Here is a 17,239-nt window from a genome sequence, read left to right as displayed (position 1 = left end):
TGCTATGTATTTGGGATTTATAGAATCTTTGCCAATTTACTGAAAAACTAAGAAATAACCTGTTCTAAAGACTGAAAGTCTTTATCTTCATGTTATCAGTTAAGCTGTCTTTCCAAGTGTAACTTTGCAGATTTGTTTTTCAAAGGACTCCCTGCCAAGATGTTTTTATTCCATAATGCTAAAAATTATTTGGAAAACAAATAATAGTCTAAGTCTGTAAACATTGTTGTTTAGGAATATACCTAGAAAAATATCTGAAACTGTTTAGGATTAGATTTTTGTTCATGTTTTTGTTCAATTGAATTTTACTTAAGAGAGGGCATTTAAAAAACAAAATTCTTAGTTTCTGAATTAGCTGTTTTAACAGTGACTTGATTGAATTTTGAGTCACGTGTGAAACAAGTCACTTGTAGTCATTATCAATTATAATTGGGAGAACTGATCTCATTTCATGTACAGTTCTCTGACCTAGAAGTAGTCATCTCACTTTCAGTCAATTGGATCATTGTATTGTTAGCATTTTACTATTTGCTGATTACTTCAAAAGTGCACATTGAATTTTCAGATGCTATATGGTAATTTGCTAAATTAATATTTATATCTTTTTATTTCTTTTTTCTAAACATAATTACTGCTTTTAAAACATGGATTTGTCATTTTTCCCTTTTAAGAAATCACATTTTCACTTCTGTGAATTTAATTTTAATTTTTTCACAAAATACTGCTTACTATTAGGAGTGTCTAAATATATAAGGGGTCCAGTTGGCTTGGAAAAGAATGGCTTTCCTGGTCTCTTTTTTTTTTTTTCCTTTTCGTATATTTATAATTCTAAATCTATTATATTTGTTCTTAAATCTGACATAGTGTTAAATTTAAAGGTGTGATTGGAGTATAACTACTTTCTAGGTACTTGATAAGTTTATATTTTAAAATTCATGTCTTGTTTCACACCCGCATTCCAGCCATTACGCATGTATTTTATATATGTATATCAGTATTCCAAATATTGAAGTCATTTTTAAAGGGACTGTTAACAAATCTAGTCACCCATAACTAGACCATGACTGACTTTTCCACAGGGGAAGAAGAGGTGAAGGTTTCGACCATGCCACTGTCAGCCTCTTCCCATTCATTACAACAAGGACAGCAGCCTACAAGTCTCCACACTACTGTGGCCTGACAACAGAACTGAGAGGAGAGGATTAGACTCTGGGGTGCTTGCATGGGCAACCGGATTTTTGCATGATTCCTTTCTGATTTTGCATTTAATGTATACACACAAAAGAGCCAATATAAACGTTCCTCATGCCTACAACTAGTGTGTTACCTCATAGTTGCTAAAGTATTTCTTCATTAGGCCTTTAACACAATTTATTAGCATAATAATTTTGGCATTGTTTCTCATGAGTGATACTATTTTTTAACTCACACAAATAAACTTGTAGTACTAATTAAGATCCCAGATGAGATTAGCTAGAATTGTTATTTTGGCTCTATTAATTGAAAATATTCAAAGATAATGGTAGTTCCTTGTTTTCTGATTTGTGAAAAAATGGTAATATCCTAATATATTCATGAAAATTTGAAAATTAAGAAGATAATGTCTTGCATTCTTTGAATACTTGAGAAGAAAGAATACATATAAAACAAAATTGGTGGTGTCATTTAATGCTCAGAAGGATGTTGTCAGCAATTGTTTGTAGTTGTATGGATTTATCCTATATTATGCATTACATGTTTAGAAACTGTCTTTGTTCTCTCTCATTTGCACATTTGCACTTTCTTTTTGAATGGTTGTTAATTATATAGAGACGCTTAAGAGATAATTATTATAGACTAAATGCAATATAATCTCTTTTCTAATGCACTGCCTAGTATACCGGGAAATGCCTCAGAAACAGAATTTCAACTTACAGTTGATTTATCAGAAACTTGAATATGGGGTAAATATTGTATGTGAGAAGCAACCATAGTAGTGTAACATTTTTATTGGAAAAACGGTAGTTCTGTGGGATATTTGTTTGGAAATTTCATTGTTTCACAATTGAAGTGTGATAATAAAACTATATTACAAGTACCTGACCAGAATGAGACTAAGGTTGAAGAGATTGGGGATCCTCTAAAATTAGGCCACGTAAGTTGTCATAGGTAATTTTAGTTAATCACAGAGAATAGTGGCGTACTTTATTAGGATATAATGTTGAAGTGATGTTTTTGGATAATAGACAATTTCTTGAAATAGTTCTAAAGCTGATAATGAAAGAAAATAAACTGAATTCAGTTCTGAGCATTAGACAAAAGCTGGTTCAGAAAACATGACTATGTTCTGCTGAAATTAAGCATCTGGGAAAAAAGAGGAAAGTCAGATCTCCTCTTGAGATTTTAAAAAAACATTGTGATATAAAAGATACGCCTTAATTAAAAAAATATTAAAAGAGTAGCATGAATACCAAAAAAGGAAGCCTAGAGATTTAAAATAATAATAATGATAATAATGAAATACCTTGCTAGGAGTGATACTTAATATCATGTTGGAGTTGGAGTTTTCAGAGTTACCTCTCTATGTAAACTTTCTATTAGATATAATACACAAGTTAAATGGCTTTGTACTGAGATATAGTGGGTAAACTAAAATCTATTCTTAGATATCCTTCAATTTGGTTAGCTGAGGGTGTAGAAACAACTAATTATCTAGCCATTTTAATTATTTTTGTAAAATTCTGCATAAATGACAATCTCTAACTTCTGTTTAGAAGTGACTTCAGACAGTGTTATGAGAAATTTAGAAAATACAAATAAAATATTGTAGATTTGTTAGCCTTTTAGCATGTGTTGAATATGAAGTCTTTTAGTATGTGTTGATTATGGTTTCATTTTTGCTGTAAGAGGCCAAGACATCCACTTAATGTCTCCTGTGGTGCTGAGGCTCCTTGGCTTTGTGAACAAACTTGGGCTCCCTGTAATAGGGCTTACTAGTGCGTAGTTTTCTCCAGCCTTCAGTGCAAGCCTTTCATCACTCGGATCTTCTTACAAAAACATGAGGTGGTTAGCTCCCATTTACTTACTGTTTTGAGAGATTTACCTGTTAAACAAGGCTTTTTTCCTGTGGTAGCTTTCTCTGTCCTCTCTCATTCCTGGCCATTGCCACAAAACTGTCAGGTAGTTTAACCAGACTTGCTAGAGCCCAGGAGTGTCTTTCTGCCTGCTTCCCCTTCTGCCCCCGCCCCCACTTTCCACATACACCCCATAATCAGAAAAATGCTTTCTTGGGTAATTAGGCTTCAACTTAGATATTTTCACAGAGACTAGCTAAACATTATCATTTAACTAACTGTAATTCCAAGACTTTGTAAGCCTAAACAAATAAGCTTCGCTGTTTTGCTTACTTAATATATATATTATGGTTTTAAAAAGTGAAGTCTTAAAATCAGTCAGAATTAATTATACTAAAACACAGAAAAAGTTACACAACATGTGAAAGAAAGTACTGCTTCACTTAGCAAGTAAATTGATGAAACCAATTGACGGTAAAGAATGAGAAATTCTAAAAACTTCAAATTCGTTTTTGATAAATTCCTGCCTGATTGATCTGTCATACACAAGGGAAACTTTATATGCTTTTATATCCTTAACTTTTAAAAAACCATTTCAGAGCAGCAGTTCTTAGTGCCAGTGTGTAGGATATAGACCTGGGTTGAATGATTTTGATCTTATGATGAATGTCAAGTGCCTCTTTTTAATTTCTTAAAGATTCCATTAGAAAATATTTTCTGATTAATAATACTTTCCTTTTCATTCTGCTTTTGCATTTTGTTTTTACAGGTGGTGCTTTTGTATACTCTCCTCTTATTTCAACAAAGCATTAATATTTGAGTGCCTATTCTTTGTAGTGACTTGAGCTAGATCTTGAGGGATACAAGGCTGAATAAAGTATAGATCCTATTATCAAGGATAACAGTCTAGTGACAGTTTTATTTCAATTATTTCTATAGGGTCAGCTCTTGATATATTTTAACCACAGGAACAGCCAGAGCAGTCCAGACTCATTTCATTATTCATGGCTCTGACAGTGGCAACAAAGGGTATTGAGTACTGATATTTGAAATTTTAAAATATATGATAATTTGGAGAGAGTGAAAAAATTTTTAACGGGAAAGACATACATTCATTATTCTAATTTAAGTATTTCTCAGTCATGTGTGTGTGCTCATGTCTTAGTGTTGTGGCGATTAAGTACAGCTTCCTCTATATATGTTCTTTTAAAGAAAACTTTAATGCATTGTGTGCACATTTTTACTGACATGGCTCCTATTTGTACAGTATTCCAAGCACCTTCAAGACTGACAGAGCTCTCCTCTGCTGTGATACACGTACATAGGGAGCTACTCCCACAGAGGCCTTACCTCAGAAAGCCAAGAGAAAGGAACGAATTGCAGGTGCATTGAAATCTTACGAAATGAAGACCACCATGTTATTTATGCATATATAAAAACGGGGGGACATTTTATCCTATATTGAGTTGTAAGGTTTTAGATTCTTTTGTTTATTTGATCATGAAGCTTTCCCATATCTGCTTAAGAGATGTATATCATACAATTGAGAGCACAATAACTTAAAAATGTTTTTTTCTTTTAAAGAGGTAATATCACAAAATGATGATATATATGTCTTTTTCTACAAAGTATAACCAAGTCAATTATCTGGTTTCAAGCTAGTCCTTCTGCCATTAGTGCTATGGCTCTTCTCTCAGTCTTTTTATTTGAATATCTACTACGTTGTCTCCTTGTGCTGAATAAATGGTAGTAGTATATGTAGGTATTCACACATGAAATGTTTAGTGAGCTAATCAGACACTTTGCTGATACAAAAGTAAAAATAGGAGTTAGAGAAGTTACTGTGAGCAGATTCAGGGAAAGCCTTCATAAAAAGTGTGGGGCTTTTTGCTTTTGAAGGATGGCTTGAAATTAAATGATGGAAGTGGAAAATACAGTAAAGGCAACATATTGAACAAAGAATCGGGAACAGAGATTAGCATGGTCTGCTAAGGGTCAAGAGGGAAGGATAGTAAGGAGATGGACTCGTCTGAGGTATTACAGGTCATATAGGAAGGTGGGATAAGTGTGCAAAAGCCTTGAGAACTAGGAAGAAGAGTTTAGTCTTGATGTGGATGTGGTCAGTGTTAGAGAACTACATGTTCTTTGGCAAAGATGTAACTTGATTGTAGCACTTAAGAAGATTAATTCTGTAATACGTTTGCTTGAAATTAGGACCAGTTAGAAAGCAGTTCCAGTATGTCATTGCAAATAAGATGGCCTGGGCTGGAATAGTAATAACTAGTAGGTTTGGAGAGGAGATTATGAATTAGAAGTCAGAAAGAATGAGATCTAGGAAAAGGGCTTTGGGTTTGGCCAAGTCTCTAGTGACCTTTAAAAATGTTACTTTCAGGGGCTTCCCTTGTGGCACAGTGGTTGAGAGTCCGCCTGCCGATGTAGGGGACACGGGTTTGTGCCCCAGTCCGGGAGGATTCCACATGCCGCGGAGCGGCTGGGCCCGCGAGCCATGGCCGCTGAGCCTGCGTGTCCGGAGCCTGTGCTCCGCAACGGGAGAGGCCACAACAGTGAAAGGCCCACGTACTGCAAAAAAAAAAAAAAAGTTACTTTCATAAAAAGATACAGGTGGAAAGCAGATTTCTAGGATTCATGAGGAAATGTCAAGGATATGGATACAGCAGTCATTGACTGAAGGGGTTTGGCAACAAAGGGGAAGAGAAAAACAAGATGCTAATTAGATGGGTGGTAGATCTTAGAAGGCATTGCTTTAAGATAAGGGAGATAGCTAAATATTTAAAGGCAGAGCATATAGAGTCAATTGAGAGGATACCATAGATAGTGTGGAAGAGAAGATAGGCTAACCAGTAGAGTAACACATTTCTGTAGGTGCTGGGAGGAGATAAACTCCTGAGACGGAGTTAGGTTATGGGTTTAACTTAAAAGAGATGGGGATATATGTCCCTTTGTTATTTGTAAAAACAATCAGAAAATCTAGGAGAAAGAATGTGAGATTAGAGAAAATGAGAATAGATGAAGGTGCTCATATCAGTAATTATTGAATGCATATTGTGTGAGAAAATGGGGGTGAAAGAGTGGAGTTGGGAACCTATTAAAAAAAAAAAGAAGTCTGTGAGAATAAGCCTAGAAGTGCATTGGAAAGAAATTTAAGAACTGCTGAGTCAAGATAAGAATCAAATTTAAAATTTTAGTGTCTAGATATATATGGTTTTGTATGTTCCAGTGATTCAACACAAAGCATCAGGAGTGGACAAAGCAAATCTGAGAGTTTGGTTAGAGGGTGAAGAAGGAAAGGACGCAAAGGTATTTAAGAAGACAAAACTGATATAATCTTGTGATCAGGAAGAGTCCAGTAAGGCAGGAACTATCCAGTGGTGCGAGTGTGTTGAAGGGAGTTCATTGATTTTAGGTTTTGACGAGGACAGAGAACAGGTTTAGTATTGTTAAGGGAAGGACAGATTAGGAGACTGTGGTCAGTGTGACGACCACTCAGTGCTAAATGACGAGTGAGAACCAGAGGAAGGATGGTAGATAGATGTCTAACATTAGGTCTAGAGGTTGGAAAGAAGGCAAGCTTTCGTTACCCCTGTGATCTTTTCTCTCCCTGCTTTCCCTCCAGTCATTTTTTGAGAGTAGGAAGTCAGACTGTGTGAGAGAGAATTGCAGAAAGCATGGTATTGCCTGGGGAAACCTGGATCACATTTCCTGTAAGTTGAAGGTGATTCAAAGGAAAATGTCCCACAGTGGAGTAAACATTGCTTCCTCAAAGCACAGTAGGAGGATGTTAACGCAGAGTGCAAGGGAATGCCTGGGAAAAGCCAGAGATGAGATTGGATGGGTGTACGTATGCCCAGTGAGTGTGTTACTTATGACACGGAAGGTTTAGACAGAGGGGATAGGTGTGCCATATGATGAGTCTGGTAGCTTTAGGAGCCCGTAGTACAGGTGTGAACTAGTTTCTCCCAAGCTTAAATGCAAACTGGAAAGAATCAGCTTTCCACCTACATAGGGAAAGTATCTCTTCTTAGTTGGACTAGGTCATTCTGCTTTAATTTTATGACAAATTGAAATTAAAAGCAGTAGATTGGTGAAAGTAGAGAGAACTTAAGAATTTTATTATAACAGGTTATAAAAATATTTTGACAACTTTCCCCAAAAGAGAATGTGCTTTGTAAATAGACACAAACCTACAAGTTATTGAACTCAGAGATGGAGATATAAATATATAATATTTTTTTTTCTCATTCAGTTAATAGCAAACATGCCTAGTTTGGAAGCATCCTTAATTTCCTGACTAAATTAAAATCCTGCCTGAAGTCCTACTAAAATATTTTAAATTCACTGGACTTGTTCCGTATATGTCAGCTAAGATATCACCTGTGACATTTAAAAATGATAATGCTTCAAAGTATAAGTTATTGCTGAAGAATGCTAAGTTTGTGGAACCATGTTGATGGATTGAGAAGCCGCTGCTCCTTGGATCTCCTTACTGCCCTGTGATTTATTAGTCTTAGCAACCTTGTATTGCTAGGCATATTAGACCACAGCTTCTTTAACCAGGAGCTTTTTCTAAAGAATCACTCTTGGGAATTCAAGATTCATTAAGGCGAATCTACTCTGTTCTGGTGCTTTGGAGAGTATACCCTGGGTTTGAGTTATATAAAAATCTAGTTTATACCTATCAGGTACCTAGAATTGAAGGCAAACTTAAGTAATATAAGCTGCTTGAGAATTGGACAGAAGTACCTAGAAGTTCCATGAACCAGCTGGAAATTATTGTACTTGAGAACCAATCTATTTACTCCAGCTCCCTTCACACCAGCCTTCATAAGGCAACTATTGACTTGACTTTGTTCTTAGACCGCCTCACATTTTATGGTTATTTTCGAGGTTCCTGGAAGCTCCAATCCAACCCCTAAGAACATACTGTGCTTAGAACAGTTTTGTTGTTCCAGCTCCAGTTTGGTCCTAAGACCCACTATTGTGTAACACCCCAAAAGGTTTTTTTTCCCCTCCATATAATTTATAAAGCCTTTAAAGCACCCAGTACCTTTTTTTTTTTTTTTTTTTGGTGAAATTCACATAACATACAATTAACTACTTTAAAGTGAAAAATTTGGTGGCCCAGTAGGACTGTTCTTTAATTATCTTAGTGTTAAAATTGAATAAATAACCCACTGTGGCTGTGAGAATTTTGGCCTGTCCTTGTTGGGGCTGTGTGGTAACAGCTGCATCTAGACTCGGTTAAAAACGTTTAAAGCAACTGTCTGAATAGTTCTTAAGTGGTAATAATAGTCCTTCTGTCTTCATGACATTTGATTAGCACATCAACTAAGAGAAAGCTTTCTTAGCAAAGGAAATAAATAAGCCTGGCTCTGTGTCTGGGGGTGAGGTTGAGTGTTGTGTGTGTGCATGTACATTCGTTTATATATAGTAATTTTCACTTAAATCCTCCACTTAGTGAATGTGGCAGATGAAAAAATCTCAGACCATCTCTCTGTGACTTTCTCTAAAGGTTTTTTTTTTTTTTTTTTTTTTTTTAAAGAAATTAAGATCCTGTTTAAATGCAGCAGGGTTACAGTACAGGTGCCCACTTCACCCCTGGTCATGCTTTATCTGAACAAATATTTTCACTTCCACTACTAAACATATCCATCCCATGTCATACCCTTTTGGAAAACCTAAGGAAAGGATAAGAAGAAGAAAAAGATGTTTTAGAATCATGAAATTTCAGAGCTATGAAACATACAGTCTTCAACAATCCACTTTTAAAGACCAAATAATAATAACACTATTAATAAACAAGGCTCAGAAGCATTGTGATTGCCCATAATCACATTCTAACCACAGTTTTATGTTTCCCTAGCCCTCACCATGTGAATATGCTTTTGTATATGTAATTCAAGGCGAAAAAAACTTCAAGAATATATCTCTTCTCTAAACTTTGTTGTGTCTTACAGTTTATTTTAGTAGTTCTCACAAGTCAAGGGCTTTCAACTGTGAATATCAGTGCGAGTAATGAATTGAAGACTTTCAGATTGTGTATCTGCTGGCAACTGTTATTACAGATCCTGTAAGTTGTTAAAACAGCCTTCTGTTAAATGTGGCCCAATGATCTTGGAGCAACTTTAGTGGGGGGAAATTGTAACCTTGCAGGTACTCTTAATGTAGACTTAAAGTACAAATATCAGAACCAAAATAAACAGTAAAACAGGTGGAATTAAATTTACCCAGCATTTTTCTGCAGTGCCAAAGAGCATTTAAGGATCAACATGCATGACCACTAGACTGGTGATATCTCTAATATTACAGAATGAAAAAAATGCTTATAGTAATGGCACCAAGATGTACTACACCCACACTAAAGGGGTGATTTTAGAATCATCTTTGAAGAGCTACTATATGCTACACTATGTAAAATGATAGCATATCTGCTGATTTTTTTTCAATCAAGGAGGTTGTTGTTTTCAGCATAATGAAAAAGAGGGAAAGCTCCACAAGGATTTAAAGATGATAATACCATCATCATCTCCAAGAAGAAATGCAGGAATGCTGACTGCAATCAACTTTTGTAGCCTAGTGATGTTTCCTAATATGGTGAGATCTCTTCCCAAGGACTATACTAGCATTTATACTCTGTTATCAGTCTTGCGTACTGAAATAATGTGTCTACAGAGCAGAACATAGTGATCTGGAACATTACCGGGATGTTTTTAAACATTGTCGTTTTATATGTTGGCGTTTGCAAGAAGACTGACACCCTGAAACCATTCATTTTTTTCCTTTACTACATCTATAAATTGAGTATTCACCTTAAGGTAAAAGGAGGCCCTGGGTTATGACTTCATCAACAAAGTAGGAAGGTTTCTTATTGGCCTTAAGCTGAGTGTTGGCCTACATACCATTGTTGCACTTACGTTTTCTCTATTAAAATACGTTTTTATGAAGTTTGTGATTATGGATTACTGATACATATATACCCTATTCCCTCATCCCTCACTTAGGGTATGATTTGCTACCAGGTATGGGTTTTTTGGGTTTGTTTTTTGTTTTTGTTTTTACATCTAAACTATTAACATTCACTAATTAACCTAACAGTGTCCTTCCCCAGCCCCTGAGTCACAAATAAGAATGATGTTTCTTGAGTCTTAGTGTAGTCAATGCTGCAAAACCTCACCTGTATTTTAAATGGTAGGTGATTGGAATGAAGCTTATTACTAAAATAAGCAAAGATCTTACATAATTTCCACATAAATACCTAGAGCCCTGCAACCTTTGTTTTAGAACATGCTTTCAGGTTTTAATTCCTGACCGGCTGGAGTCTTATTCTGATTGTTTGTACTCACCTCTCTATCCAGTTTCTTTTTCTTTCTTTGGACAAAGAAGAAATTGTTTCTATCTCTGTGTAACTTAACCACAATTAGAGGGGGCGGTCTTGACTAGATCTTAATGTGCACTACCTGTGTGCTTACCCTACAGGATCCCTGACAGGCCTGAATTTTCCCATTTCAAAGGAGAAGAAAGTGCGCTGTCAGGCTGCTGTTTACTCAGAGTCTCTGGTCATTTACCTCCCAATTTCCTTCCCAGTAACTGGTCTTATTTCCAAACTAGCTTTTGAGTTTAAGTGATCATATTATTTTTTTCTTCTCTCTTTTAAATCAAAACAGCACATGTAAGCAGAAAGCACAGTCTGGGTTTGGAGTAGATTGAGTAACAAGTGTCAAATTGGTAGACTTTTGACATCGTAAGATTGGTGTTATTCACTTTCTCCTACCTCTAAGTTATTCTAGCTCTTTAAAAATACATTCTAGACAAAACTACTAAAATTAAGTGTTTCACAAGTATGTGTGATTTTTAATAGAACTAATTTTTTTTCAAAATGTTCTAGTTCAGTATAAACCTGGATATGGTGAAATAGGAATTGTAGTTTCTAATTTATATTTAAGATTGTATTCATATGATCTTCCTTCCCTCGTTCCTTCCTGCTTTCCTTTTTTCTACCCTGATTGAGATTTGGTTCTGTCAAGACCATCTCTGGCATTCTTTTGCATTGAACTATATAATAAATCATAGCGAAGGATGAACACTGAAATAAGTATATTTCAAAAATGATTTTTTTTTTTTTTTTTTTTTTTGCGGTACACGGGCCTCTCACTGTTGTGGCCTCTCCCGTTGCGGAGCACAGGCTCCGGACGCGCAGGCTCAGCAGCCATGGCTCACGGGCCCAGCCGCTCCGCAGCATGTGGGATCTTCCCGGAACGGGGCACGAACCCGTGTCCCCTGCATCAGCAGGCGGACTCTCAACCACTGTGCCAGCAGGGAAGCCCTCAAAAATGATTTTTAAAATAAGGCCCCTTAGTGAACTGATGGTAAGCATATAGCTCTTTAAACTCATCAGCATATAGGCCTTTTGAAATGCTTTCCTCCACAGGAGTATCATCTTTTGTAGGTCTGGAAAGGATGCAGTCTTATGCTAAGTCTTTCTAAATTGAGGCATAATTTGAAAATTGGAAGCAAAAAATTTCTGTATTTTCCCCAGTATAAGAATAAATAGTAAGGAGGAATAAGAAGCAAAATAGTCTTATTTTTTTTTAAATCATGCATTTCACATAGCTAAAAAATAAGTAAATTTCAAATTTGCATTCTTGTTTTGAAAAATCAAATGTTTATTTATAAAACAACCTCAAAACAAACTTTAACAAATATCTCTGGTTTGTGAAAATAGTGAGAGAGAAAGATGTATGCTTGGTCTGTTGGGTTGGAAATGTTTATTACCGTGACTATACCCATATCTATGTTATTTAGTTTCAGGATAATGAGGAATTTACTTCGTTTCCTAAAAATAATCTTTTTTCTAAAATTAAGAAACAAAGCAAATGATTATTTTAATGCCTAAAAAGATACTTTCTAAAAATAAAGCTCAGAGTTGGGTTTTGAAGAATTTGTCAATTAAAATCATGTTTCAGAGCATGGATAATTTTAGTCTTCTTTTTGGGGGATTTTTATGTCTTTGATATAAACCCTTAAGATAGGAGCCATCTTTCAGAAAAAGATGAGACTGATCTTCACTGTCAAAAGTGAGCTGTGTAATCAAATGGAGTAAAAACTGGCTATATGTTTTTTAATAACTTTTAGAAAATTTAGAAATCTTTTAATTTGGAAAATTATGAACATCAGAAACCTTAGGACTTTCAGTAGACATATAACCATATGGGGATTTGCAGCATAGGCAGCAAAATACTTTGGTCTTAGTGCAAGTTCCTCTTCAGGCCTGAAGAGGAACTTATACTCTCATAAAAATATTTTATTGGCACTAAACGATCAAAAGCTATCACTGCTTTGTTCAGAATAGCCAAACTGCAGTGATCCGTTGAAGAAATACAAAACAAGCAGAGCAGCAAGACTTCTAGGAAGCTGCTGCAAAATGTTATAGCATCAAGCCCCAGAGAAAATAATACAGAGTAGATATTCGATAAATGTTTGTTGAATGAAAACTCATGGTTGAGAGAGTAATGTTAGTGTCTGATTATTATTTCTGGAGGTCTGCAAAGCCTGGATCTGGATCTGCTTTGTGTTAAATCTGGACTTCTGGAGACCTTAATTAGATTCGTTTCCACATGAATTATCTCACCTCTGGGTTGAACTGTGGCCTTCAGTTCAGTGTTAAGATTCCCCTCACCACTCCATGATCAGTCCTTCTCTTCTATCTTCTTTACCTCTGAACTCTGGAAATTCAGCTCTTGACTGATCCTTATTTTCCCAAGGATCACACACTGCTCCCTCCCTTCACACACACAACCTTTAAAAAATTTCACCTAACCAATACTTTTCTTACCTCCAATTTCTCATTTGTGATACTCACAAATATATATATATATATATACACACATACACGTATACACATACATATACATACATATGTATACACACAATTCAGAAAGTCTTTCTAAATAAATACCTTATTTTCCAGAACTCTCTGTGTGGGTAATGAAGAGCTGTTTGGGGAACTTAATACTTTCCTAAGTAGGGAGCTCTCTTTAGGGAACTTATAATTGTTAAAGAATTTTTTCTCTTGGCTAAATCTTTTTCCCATTTATACTTTTGTCAAATATGTGAAGGCAGTTTCCGCTTGTCTAGTAACTACTAGACCTGGATGAAACATCCTTAGTCCTTTTAACCTTTTCACACCTAACATGGTTTCTAGTTCTCTCTGTAGCCCACTTCTCCTCTACACATATTTTGGCATGACACAATGAATGCCTTTTTAAAAAATAAATTTATTTATTTTATTTGTTTATTTTTGGCTGCATTGGGTCTTCATGGCTGCACGCGGGCTTCCTCTAGTTGTGACCAGGGGCTACTCTTCGTTTAGATGCACATGCTTCTCACTGCAGTGGCTTCTCGTTGCGGAGCACAGGCTCTAGGTGTGCAGGCTTCAGTAGTTGTGGTGCACGGGCTCAGTAGTTGTGGCACACAGGCTTAGTTGCTCCGCGGCATGTGCGATCTCCCCGGACCAGAGCTCAAACCCGTGTCCCCTGCAATGGCAGGCAGATTCTTAACCACTGCACCACCAGGGAAGTCCCTGAATGCCTTTCTTAAAATATGAATCTCACACTTTAATAATCCAGACGTGATTAGATAATCTCCTTTTTCATTAACACTGTTCTTATTACTAAAGTTCGTATATTCCTTTAGAGTTTACAGAGTCTTTTTATAAAAATATCCTGTGGGGGGCTTCCCTGATGGCGCAGTGGTTGAGAGTCTACCTGCTGATGCAGGGGACAGGGGTTCGTGCCCTGATCTGGGAAGATCCCACATGCCGCAGAGCGGCTAGGCCCGTGAACCATGGCCGCTGAGCCTGCGCATCCGGAGCCTGTGCTCCACAACGGGAGAGGCCACAACAGTGAGAGGCCCACGTACCGCAAAAAATATGTATATATATATATATATCCTGTGGGGTTATTAACCCTATTTTGTAAATGAGAAAACTGAGGCTCAGACTGGTTATCATTTGTGATTTGCTCAGTGTCATACAATTGCTAATTTAGACATTTCACATCAATTTACATGGTCTTAATGTTACCTCTTTAGAAGTTCCATTACCCAATTGTTATATCAAATGATATAAGTAAAACCACTAAACCTTTTTTCATACACATGACTGATTAGATCTCTTCCGTCCTACACTTTGCTAATGAATTTTTAAAAATCTGAATGTATACATGTTAAATTTTATGTGTTTGGATTTGGTGTAGTTAGAGTGTATCCTGCTGTATATCACCATCTTACAAGTTTATCATATGAAAGACTACATGATTATAAAGTGATAGATAAATGTTACTAGTAACAGTAATAACATTTGTATGAAGGTTTTAAGAATTTTAATTTAAGAATAGGTATAATTTTAATTATTGATTCTGTCCTCTCTAGAATTAGTTTTCTGTTTGCATATTTAAATAAACTTTGTAGGTTTTGTTAAATATAATAAAAAGCATGGAGTCAAAGATAAGCCAAGCACTATCTCAGGGACTTTCAGGCTAACAGTAACTGACAGTTCATCTAAACACTGCTGTCATCCATGCTGTACTTTACTATCATATACCAAAAGGTTACCACTAGAAAACTTTCCAAAAACTGCTGAATTCAACATCTATTGTAGTTATGACAATCCTAGAAAGCCTGTCCAAAGGATAAATTACTTTGATATGGTTGGTTCTTTATGGAAATGCATTTTGGCTTTCATTGATCACTCTATTCCATTTGCTTTATGGGATTGATGTGTCAGTGGGATGGAAGTGGAGTTTAGCTGCAAAGTTTTTGAGTTTGGGCAGACAATAGAAGAAGAAGGGAAATGGACCATAGCATTTAGAAGGAGGACATTTCCAGTAGAAAACAATTGTCAGTAGAAGCTGCCTCCATGACTGCTGTTCCACCTCAAAGTTAAACTTCCTGTGTATTTCATTTGGAAAGGAGCTGAGGTTTTAGCCAAAATGCTATATATTATTTCTCACAAAAAATGCCTGCAAACATAAGCAATAGAGCAGTGCTTGCTAAACCTATCATATTCATTTCTAAAGAAATCATCCAGCTTCTAATCTGTTTCAGAATTTTCCCAAGAACTCATTTTATAATTATGTAGCTTCTAGAGTCTGCCTTTTCTTCCTTACCCGGCACTTCACTTTCTTTTTTTCTTGGCTGCGTCGGGTCTTCATTGCTGTGCACGGGCTTTTGCTAGTTGCAGTGAGCAGGCTTCTCATTTTGGTGGCTTCTCTTATTAAACAGCACAGGATCTAGGCACGCGGGCTCAATAGTTGTGGCATGTGGGCCCTAGAGTGCACAGGCTTCAGTAGTTGTGGCACATGGGCTCAGTAGTTGTGGCACAGGGGCTTAGGTGCTCTGCGGCATGTGGGATCTTCCAGGACCAGGGATCGTACCCGGGTCCCCTGCAATGGCAGGTGGATTCTTAACCACTGCACCACCAAGGAAGTCCCGGAACTTCTCTTAACAGTGGTTTTGTGATGACATCTGTGAGGATTAATACCCTGGAATAGAATCCATTTTGCACCTGGAAATTTTAAACTTACTTAAATTGAATAGATGTTCTTTTACTGTCTTTGCATCTCTTCTGACTTACAGTTCTCTCTCCACATTGTTTCATCTGTCATTTCTGGTTTGAGGATCATGCTGTTTTATAAAGAAGATGGAAGGAAGCAAAATGAAGATGGAACTACATAGATCTGGCTTTTCTCAGGACTTAGCATTATGACAGGCTGAGCAGTGGCTTTTCCTAATTTTCTCCTGTTCCAAACTTAGCTTTTTTATGCCTTCAGCGTTTTTCACAAGCTTCAGATCATTATGGATTCTGATTTTAATCCTCAAGGATTATGATACTCTTATCTACAGGTAGGTTACATAAGTATCCAGCTTTTCTAAGCTTTCTTTTCACATCTTATCCCATGAGATTCTCCCTGCACAAGAACTGGTTTCTTTAGATTTCACCCCAATTTCTTTTCCTTATTAGAATTATTTATTGCATAGCCAGAATGTTCATATTTTAGGATCTTCTGTGGCCTATGAATCACTGTCTCCTGTAACCAGGGGACCATCCTGACCTACCTTTCCTTTTTTTTTTTTTTAAATCTTTGGAAAGATGTTTTCTCAAAAAAACCTGGAAGCAAATGTTCAAGGCTGTTCATTTAGGAAACATTAAATACCTCTTGAGGTTCAGGTTCAGGAACTATTCGCTATATACATAGAGGATTAAATCAAGGCCCTTTCCTGGAGGAGCTCACAGTCTAGGCGAAAGAACTAATATATAAACAGGTGAATGCAATACACTGTGGTGATTGCAAAAGTAGCCAGGATGCCAGCCATCCAAGAACTCAATCTAGTTAGTCTCATTCCTTGCTTCTTAAAGTCCTAAAATTATGTCACATACTCTTAGGGCTTCTATTTTTTTAAAAAATAAATTTATTTATTTATTTGGCTGCATTGGGTCTTCACTGCTATGCGCGGGCTTTCTCTAGTTGCAGTGAGCGGGGTCTACTCTTCGTTGCGGCGCGTGAGCTCATTGTGGTGGCTTCTCTCGTTGTGGAGCATGGGCTCTAGGCACGTGGGCTTCAGTAGTTGTGGCATGCAGACTCAGCAGCTGTGACTTGTGGGCTCCAGAGTGCAGGCTCAACAGTTGTGGCACATGGGTTTAGTTGCTCTGCAACATGTGTGATCTTCCCGGACCAGGGCTCAAACCCGTGTTGGCAGGCGGATTCCCAACCACTGTGCCACCAGGGAATTCCTTAGGGCTTCTATTATATTCACAATAGCCAGCCTGTTCTTTGGTGGTCAGAAGTCCAGAATAAAATTTTTCCCCCTTGTTTCCAACTTGGGAAAGAGGGGTGGTCAGGAGGTGAATTTTCTCAGGTTTATTTTCTTCTGGTAGATTTAGTTCTCAGAGATGTCAGGGTGGTTGACATCCTCTGTGTCTCTGCAGTTTTATAATTCAGTGAAATCATATTCTGATGGATCTGTATATCTTCTCCTGGATGATAAGTTCCCTCAGTTGTCCTTGGATGTCCTCACGAGGCTTTTGTTCATAGTTCTCAGTTTTGTGCTCACTTAAATGCTTTCCTCCAAGCTTCCAATTTGAAATTTTATAGATTTCTTATAATGGATTT

General features: G+C 36.8%; 1 protein-coding gene across 7 annotated transcripts in view; it reads left to right on the top strand.

Annotated features, from left to right (window-relative positions):
• Positions 1 to 17,239, top strand: part of CNOT4 (CCR4-NOT transcription complex subunit 4) — a 142,212-nt gene that overhangs the window by 115,541 nt on the left and 9,432 nt on the right. For 2 of the 7 annotated variants that reach the window (XM_060108369.1, XM_060108368.1), the window contains exon 11: positions 1,080 to 1,461. The exons of the other annotated variants lie outside the window; for them this stretch is intronic. In XM_060108369.1, coding sequence (XP_059964352.1) covers positions 1,080 to 1,180 — 101 coding nt within the window. In that variant the 3' untranslated portion in view covers positions 1,181 to 1,461. Of the gene's footprint in view, positions 1 to 1,079; positions 1,462 to 17,239 lie in introns of those variants that run through there. 7 annotated transcript variants of the gene reach the window in all.

The sequence above is a fragment of the Mesoplodon densirostris genome, chromosome 9 (assembly GCF_025265405.1).
Source record: "Mesoplodon densirostris isolate mMesDen1 chromosome 9, mMesDen1 primary haplotype, whole genome shotgun sequence".
NCBI lineage: Eukaryota > Metazoa > Chordata > Mammalia > Artiodactyla > Ziphiidae > Mesoplodon > Mesoplodon densirostris.
This window is presented reverse-complemented; position numbering and strand designations above follow the sequence as displayed.